We start from the raw sequence: 9,145 nt of genomic DNA, 5'->3' as shown, positions 1-9,145 counted from the left end.
TAAATATATGCAAGTAACCGCCACAAGCGCCGCCCGTTCAGCGCTAGCGGGGACTCAGCCTAAGCGTGTGTGCCTGCGCACAGCGTGAGCGGGGACTTACATATAAATATATGCAAGTAACCGCCACAAGCGCCTCCCGTTCAGCGCTAGCGGGGACGCAGCCTTAGCCTTAGGAACCACATTTGCCTTTTCTGGACATTATTTGTTTTATATGTTTGCACCAATGCATTATGAATTTGTCATTAGAACTGTGCCCAGGACATACTTGAAAACGAGAGGTAATTCAATGTAAAACATTTATAAATAAATAAAATTATTACTTATTGGATCTGCCAATGTATTTGCAGCACCGCTGGGGACCCATGCCCCACTTTTTCCTAGTGAATAACACTAGCAGTGCTTAGAACAGGGAGCTCAACTCCAGCTCTCAAGCCTCCAGGTTTTCAGGATATCTCAGCTTCAGCACAGGTGACTCATTCGAGCCTCTGATTGAGCCACCTGTGCTGAAGCTGGGATATTCTGAAAACCTGACCTGCTGCTGGGGGGGCTGAGGACTGGAGCTGAGCCCCCTGGGTTAGAATGATGTTACAGTTGCCTATCAGTGATAAAGGGGATTATGTACCAAACTCTCCCACTTGAAAAACTGGTGTAAAGTTTGGGTACAAAACAGTATAAATGGGCCACACCGAGTGTTTAAAATAAGAACCTTCCATTATAATACAACACCCCAAACCCTGAGTATACTCCCATGTGAGGCTGTACCTCCCCACTAGTAACTTTGCAGCTAGTCCCATATAACAGGGTCTGGCTTCCCTGGACCCAGGTGACATGCTTTACTAGTGAGTGCACACTCTCCCACCCAACAAAGGTTTAAACTAAGCGCTCACATAAAGCTGCCGCAGTGGCCGCTTGGGAGCCTGTTACTCATTGGACTTCCCCTTGTCCTACACAGGCGTGTGCTCGCACCGCTCCCCGCCTGGTCTCCCCCCGCCCCGTTACACTGAGCCCCCCGCGCAGCATGGCCTCCCTCCTGCACGCTCTCTGTGTCCTCTCCGCCCTCACAGCCACAGGTGAGTGTTTCTGCCTCTTTAACCCTTTGAAGGTGGGGGTGGATTACTAGGATAACCCTTTGGAGCTGCTGCATGGGGGTTGTGTGGGACCCCCGCACAGCCGGGGATGGTCCCCCCTGTAGGGAGCACACACGTGTCATGGAGACAAACAATGTATCACTTTGTGTAGTGCAGAACCCAAGGAGGTGTAGGATCATTATCCTTCTGCTGCCAAGGACAGGGGACCTTCCTTCCCCACCCGCTCTCTTAGGACAGGGAGGGTCTCCCTCGGGCTCATCCGTGGACCCCCACCCATCAGGCCTGTGTGCCCCCTTCCCGGGCCTCAGCAGTCCCGTTAGCAGAAGGCAATCAGGAACATGTGAGGACAGAGGCTGGTCGGGGACGCATTTTACTTAACTGTGTCGTTGTTCCCAGTTATTTCCTTTTGGATCCTACCAGTGTGGACGCTTCAATGCGAAGCGATCTTTCCAGGAGAACTGCTCTGTCATCCCACAAGGGAAGGGGCCCAGACTGATCAAAACATTAAGAAATGTAACACTACTGTAAAGGGGATAGTAAGAAAGTTTGGGTCGGTGGGTGTATTACCTTGGGGTTAGAGTAAAGGATAATACTTTCCTATAGCTCATTGGACAGTGAGTCAATGTAAATTGTACATTGCATTTGTAATGGGAACAGCTAGTTATGCAGAACCTTTCACACGATTATACTTGGCTTTAACAACAAAACTGGTGTATACATATGAGTGCTGTAATGAACTACAGGGTAAAAAAATTACCCCTCTATTACTGTACATTGAACAGCGGAGTGGCAAAATAAAACTATATATTGAATGGTCACAACACTTAATTATACTAGATTTCCCATTTCAATATGGGTGAGCCCACCACGCAGCTAGCTTACCTGGGCAGCCTCTCAAATGACATTTTTTGCAAGCTCCATCTGCCCTGGGTCTGGTAGCGCTGAAGGTTGCACCTTCATCCTCATATACTTTAACAAGCTGCTCCATGTGCTTCTACACTTGGCATTTACAGTGCACCAGAAATGGTGACCTATCGGGTCGGTTCATGTACATGCTCTTATGTTGAACTCTTGCCCAACCTCTGCATGATAAGCGAGTATACTCTCGGAGATCCAAAACAAACTTCCCTGAAGGCAGGACCGCGTTCAGTCTGTCTATATGTAGGCAACTCATATCTTGCACATAATGTAAATTTACACCCAATAATTATAGTGAAGGGTTGCATAGACATCAAAAACCTTATTGAGAAAAGATCCATTAAATGGAAGGAAAGGCTGGTCAGCAGGTAGGTGATATAGCCCAGCAAATATCCTAAGGGTGTAAAGAATAGCAGGAATACTTTAGAAGAGGAATTAATGTAGTTAATAGCAGTATAACATTTCCAATATGCTTGGGCTATATTAAAGGGGATGATAGAGAAGATAATGTAAAGTGTACTGTAAGGTTTCACATTAGATGGGTGTCATGGGAGACCAGGCACTTATGCCTTTATTTTAATTTTTTTATTTTACAGGATCATTCATTGAGCAAAACATGTAAAGTGAAATAAATTGTGATTGATTTGCATGAAACGGCAGACACAGAATGCTACAAACTACAAAAGAAAAGACACTTGGGAACTGGGGCAAAAAAACTCTACCTTCCTAGCTGCTGTGAACTCTAAAATAGTTTTTCGTTGAACGGGATTTGGCTCCAAACATCCTGGAACTAAAATTGGCTACAAATCCCAACCGCGACCACAATGTTCAATTGTGAGAACTTGGTCGCGAAAAGCTGGACTTCGAAAATATTCCGGCTAAGGCCTCGTTCAGGGTGCCAGAGGCTGGAGTTGGAGGGCGAGCGTTCGCGAGCGCGGGCGGCAGTCTGCTGGGCGATGTGTGTTCATCCTCCCCAGCAGACTTTTTCAGAGTTGAGGGGGCGGGGCTACAGACCTGAGGTTAGGGATTGAAGTTGCTGTCTTGAAATCATTCTCAAGAATGATTTCATTGGCTGCCGAGGTCCCAGTGACGCTGCTGCAGCTTCAAAAAACAACCTGGCTTGTTTATTGAAACTGTAGCCAGCGTCAACTCCGTACTTCGGAGACATGGCAGCTGCTACCCTGACAATCAGTATTCAATTTGAATACATTGTGTCCCACGGCAGCTCGCACGTCAGCACGCCCTCCCTCCGAAGCCTGCACCTTGAACGAGGCCTAAGATTTTCTGAAGCCGGTTCCTTGCTATTTGCGCAACAGCACTTTTCAATCATTTAAAAAATTCCGCTGATATTCTGGTGTTTGAATCTCCTGTTTGGCTCAGGGGTTTCTTGTAGTATTTTGGAGTTCATTTACAAAATACTATAGCCAATCACTGCATGGGAACTTTCCTTCCAGCCAATCAGAACGATGCCAGGTAAGCGGAAATTCTGAGTCAGCCAAGGGACATGCGCACGTTTGCCACCCAGTCCCTTGCTATTCAGATGCTACCCGCTGGGTCGGGCTCCTCCCAAGTCTGGTGGGGAAAATGGTAGTTCGGACGACTTCCATTCGTCCCAGGACGTGGGTACTTGAGCCCTTCCCTCCTACCCAAATGGTCTTCAAACCTAAGGCATCCACTGGTGGCTTTCAACTCTGATTTCCTACAGACTTACTGGCACCAACTTGGTAGCCTTGACGGTCTCTAGCCCTGATGGTCTTCTGAAAGTCCCAGCTCATTACCGTGCACATCAGTACATACCATATTAAACAACTATTAATAAAATATACTTGTATATGTCCTAAGTCTCTGGGTATGTGGAATAGAATAAACAATCTGCCCTTTCTATTTTCTATTAGCCTATATTCCCCACACACTGTTTCATGGACTGGACTCTTAAGAATCCCCTCACAACCTTATCTATGGTTGGAGCACCCATGAACCCCTATATAGGTTCTGGGTTACCTGGGTATTCCCCTTAACCTAGGGACCCCTTATAGTTACAGGGACACTTTGCATCACTTACCTTTCTGGGCTGTGCAGAAGCAGGGAACCCTGGCGGTGAGTCACGCAAGCATTTTCAAGGGGATATATTGCCGGGACAAAGTGGCTACATGTATCCAGAAATCAGACCTGATTCCCGGGTACATTTTTAGGGGAACCAGCAACTCTGGTCCCTGACTAGCTAGGCACATTCTGACAATACTTTCTCTGAAACTCATACCCTAGCCCTCCCTGCTTGCTGGCATCCCTGGAAAGGCAAACACACAATCTTTATTTTCACACAATACATTATCCACATGTACAGTTACTGGGCTCGAGCTGTCTTCTTGACCTAACACATGGACCAGGGGCTTAAACCTTTATTTGAGAGCCTGGTTACCGTCACAATGGGGGGCTATAAAAAGTTTCCCAGTTGCAAAACTGGAGCTAAACAAGTTCCCCAGGTTTTATTATTATTATTATTATTATTATTTACAATGGGATTTTTTTTACTTGGATAAATGTGGTGCAGCTTTTTAGCACATGGGAGACTCTTGTACATGGTCCCAGGAAAATGAGTGAGCCAAGTATGTGTAATCCTTAATCAGTTTGCATGTAAAGTACACAGCATTGCTCCCAACTGAACGTTTAGCAAGTGATGTTAAAGCAGCAGCCCCACTGCTGTGGGTGTGGTTTTTATTTATTTAGCCTTTAATATGTGCATCAATACAATCCACACAATAAGTAACTAGCTAAGTTGCTGATCGATCCATTCTCCTGTGATTGATCAGCGAAGATTCGGTTCGGGGGTTCAGTAAATCTGTGAGTGCAGCTGAAGAGGACCAAAGATGCAAAGTTCTGTGGGGAAGATCATGTGACCAGGCAGTACCTAGATACAATTGATGTACTAGAGGGCAGGGCTCAAATGGGTGGGCCAGAGCCTCTTTCAGAAGAGGAAGGGGATGTGACTTTGTAAATGGTTGCTATAGAAGCAAAATGTTTGCTACATTATAATACATTAAAATGTCATTGAGAGTTGTTTGAGAAAATACTTTTTTTTTTTTTTTCAGTAATAAAGTAAAGAACTGACTCGGTCTGCAACTTTAATGATTGATATAAAGCAAATGATTCTGCCGCTTGCTGAGCCTTCAACTAATGATATTGTATTTATCTTTCAGGTTATTCTCTGTCATGTACAGTGTGTGTGAGTTCCAGTGGTACATTCTGCACAGGCCCCTCTATAACCTGCCCTGCTGATCATGTTTGCATGTCTTCATACACCGTAACCACAGCACGTATGTTAAATTATTTTAAAGCATTATTGCTGTTCTTTTATTTCAGAGGAAAGACAACTCTATACATTTCATCTCTCTCATTGGGGGAGGGAGAAAGTGATGTCCCGTTACTGCGAGCTCTGAGAAACTGGAGCGTTCTCAAACCCCTGTGATCACGTAATAATCAGATCCGTGCCACATTATATATCGTACATAGCATGATGCTGCGTGTTAACATTCATCTTGTGTAAGAAGTGATTAACACTTTCATTGGTAAATGGGTTGGATATGTGCTGTATCTGTCGGTTAATAAGAGTACTCTTTCATACTTTGTCTATAGGCGGAATAGATATAGTTGACGTCTTAAACAGAGGCTGTGAGTCACAAAGCAAGTGCGGCATGTCTGGGAGTGTTAGCATTGCTGACGGCAAGATCAAGATAGGTGCCACCTGTTGTACCAGTGACAACTGCACTCCTCCCATACCCACCTGTAAGTGCCTCTCTCATTGTTCACTTTACCTCCAAGAATCCACCAATCTCTGTCATATTTACAACTTTCCCTTCTCTTATACCACCTGTCATTGGATGCCTGGTTGTTCTGTTTATTTACAGAACCTACATGCTGTCCCTGAACCTGTTACTTTACACATTCTGTGTACTTTGCCCTGTATCTTGCTGTTTATTTCCTTTTATGTATCTCGCAGGTAATTACAACATGGGTTTGTCATTGTCACTAATGTACAGTCCTTCAACTGACAGGTTAATGACACAATTTCAGAAACTACTTGCTGTCTCGTAGTTGTTGGGATCATTGGAATTTTACACTAGGATACACTGTAATCACACTGCACCTCAAATAGAAATCTTCATAGCATCTGATTTTCTTCCTGTTCCTCTCAAAGTGCCAGCTGATAACCATCAAAGGAATGGAGTGACGTGCCGAACCTGCACCTCTGCAGACTCGGACTGGTGTTACACTTCGGATACCATGGGTTGTACTGGGGACGAGAAGATGTGCCTTCTCCAAACAACAACAATGTCAGGTAATCACAACAGGGGTTTATTCAGTATTACTGCCATTTTACTCCTCTCATTGGTTCATTACACTATAGGCAGGGGGGGCCTCTGCAGCTTCTCCTACCTGGTCTTCGGCGACACGTCACCATGGTAACCTGGTGTCACATGACATCGCGTATGATGTCACATGACCCCGCTATGTCATTTGACGCCAGAGCCGAGCTGGAGGGGGCGTGAGCAGGCAGGAGGGCGCAGGAGCAAACTTTTGCGTACTCCTGCTCTATACTATAGTCACATTGCAGAAATCCTCCTTTACTGCACAAACATTGCTCAGTGTCTCACTGCACTGTCATGTCCTGTATGTGTATTTATATTGTGCTACTAATGTACACATCACTTTACTAAAGACCATTCAATACAGGGAGTTATAATGCAATAAATGCAACAACAAAAAGGAAAATCGGACAAAGGGAAAACCGTGCCCCAGAGAGCTTACCCTCCAAGTAATTAAACTTCTATTTGGGAACTGCACCAAAACCTTGCATGTGCCAGTGTAATTTGTCTGAGGGCCAATTTGTATGGGCAAACCAGTGCGGTCATAGTAATCTCTTCCTCACATCTGATCCATGCTGCTCACTGCTTGTATTATTCTACCCTGAGGATACAGAGTAATTGCACACTGCAGATAAAACACAAGTTACTCTGATTTTATAAGGCACAGTGACGGCTTCATGCATTTACATATGGGTTTTACTGCACATTGTAACCGTGCTTTTCTCCCTGCATTAGTTACATTGTGAGTTGTATTGTATGTCTTTATTTATATAGCGCCATTAATGTACATAGCGCTTCCCAGCCTAGGTTTTACTTACTACACTGGGATTGTAGTGTAAATAACTGCAGGTACATCCCATAATCTGTCAGGTGTCTTTAGTTATCGCCTCATTGCAATCACATGAATAGCTGCAGGTGTCATGAATCACCTGCAGCTATTTATGTGATTACAATGGGGAGATGGTTCCAGACATCTCCAAATGTACAATATAGAATAGAGACGTCTGTATACTTTTTTTTTTTTTTTCTCCCCCCTCCTTTTGATCCACTATTGAATTGCTTTATAGCTTTTTGCTTCGTATAACTGTGTTGCCTAATTTCCTGGTATGCAGGGAAGAATCATATTTTGATGCAGTTCCCAAACATTACATGCGGCCTTAATACATAGTTCCAGTGTAAGTTGTCAGACGAGGGCCAGTTTGTATGGACAAGTCTGGGTGATCACAGTACTGTTCCTCACATCTGATCCATGCTGCTTATACTATTGTATACTGAGGTTAGAGTAATTACACGCTAAATAAGCACAAGATCAGCTACAGATGTAGCAAGACTTGCTGTTTTCGGTACTGTGGCGGTTGCGACACCAAAGGATAAACGCTGCTCCGTTGTGGCAGCCACTGTCCCCAGCACCACAGACTTGTGTTTGTCCACAGTGCTGGGGACAGGAAGTCTTCGTACATCTGTTCTTCTCCCTGTATTAGTTACATTGTAAGGTCACAGCATAAGTGTTACTTACTACATTGGGGTTGCATTGTAATAACTCTGCATAGACAATCTTCACTGCCATGGTATAGGGTCAGATACAGTTACAAGTATTCATTTGCAAAGCGTCACTGGGCCTTCTGGCTACAACAGATTAAAAGTGCATGAATATTGGGAAGCTACTAACGCTCTGCACTGGCATTACTGTAATTACGCTTATGTACAACATCTATTTTTCTCTACAGAACCTATATCAAGCAATGTGGCCATACGTGGTTGTGCCACTGAAAGTATCTGCAATGTTGGTAGCCAAAACGTGAGCAGCAGTGGTGTAAACCTACGTGTAACGTATAAATGCTCCAATAGAAGTATTGGTCTACACCCAGGATTTTTCTTGACGGCTGTGGCTCTTTTGCTGATTAAACTTATGTCTTGGGACAATTTGTAGAGAAGCCAATACGATGTATTCCCGTGTTACACGCTGATAATGTTTTGATTTCTAAGTACATGCGGATTATCAGGTTTTCAGATGTTCCTCCAATTCGGTGTGTACACACTCACTCGAAATGATATACAACAACAGTTTTTTTTTAACATTGTGAGAACTGTGGAACTGCTTAATGTATGGATACTGGATACATAGGATGTATGTCAAAATATTATAGCTATGGTTTATCAGGGTGTGTGGATTTTTTTGTAATCACATATATTAACTGTTGGATTATGAAATGTAAAATTGATAATGTATCATATCTGCCATTACCAGAGCTTTCCTGAGATATTTGGTCATCTCCCAGTAAACCCGGAGGCTAACATCCCTGATTTCTTTATTGCAAATCCAGATTTTTTTTTTTTGTTTTCCTGTGACTTTATGTACACTAGCAACTTGGAAGGCTTAAATCTCTGAAATTGTGGTATTCAATAAAAGCTATGCAAAAATAAAATGTGTATTCCATCTGAATACTAAGTCCAATAACTTAGTTAGTCGGGGCTCTCATCCTAGGAGGCCCCTACAATGGGTCAAGTACTGGAGACGAAAAGAATATGAATGGGCACATTGGACTTTAAAAAAAATAATGTAATTTTCATGCCATACACATATATTTCTCAAGGCAGGAGGAGTCCTTTCTAGTAACAGGATGCACATTAAACACCTTTACATTGTAAGGCAGGGGGCGCAAGTGGAGGTGGGGTTGGTGGTTTTTTTGTGGAGTGTTGAGGTTGGGAGGGGTTTAACCACTAGGCGGTTACCCAAAGCGGCAATAAGGATTCCATGTAGCTGCCAATGGGAGA

At 44.0% G+C, this 9,145-nt stretch overlaps 1 protein-coding gene across 1 annotated transcript; it reads left to right on the top strand.

Moving 5' to 3' along the window:
- Positions 1-913: 913 nt before the first annotated feature.
- Positions 914-8,813, top strand: LOC142496577 (phospholipase A2 inhibitor NAI-like). Its single transcript, XM_075603242.1, has 5 exons — positions 914-1,070; positions 5,204-5,320; positions 5,640-5,789; positions 6,202-6,342; positions 8,098-8,813. Exons 1-5 carry the CDS (start codon positions 1,019-1,021, stop codon positions 8,298-8,300), a joined length of 663 nt encoding a protein of 220 aa, XP_075459357.1. The 5' UTR covers positions 914-1,018; the 3' UTR covers positions 8,301-8,813.
- Positions 8,814-9,145: the final 332 nt, after the last annotated feature.

This window comes from Ascaphus truei, chromosome 6 (assembly GCF_040206685.1).
Source record: "Ascaphus truei isolate aAscTru1 chromosome 6, aAscTru1.hap1, whole genome shotgun sequence".
Taxonomy (NCBI): Eukaryota; Metazoa; Chordata; class Amphibia; order Anura; family Ascaphidae; genus Ascaphus; species Ascaphus truei.
This window is presented reverse-complemented; position numbering and strand designations above follow the sequence as displayed.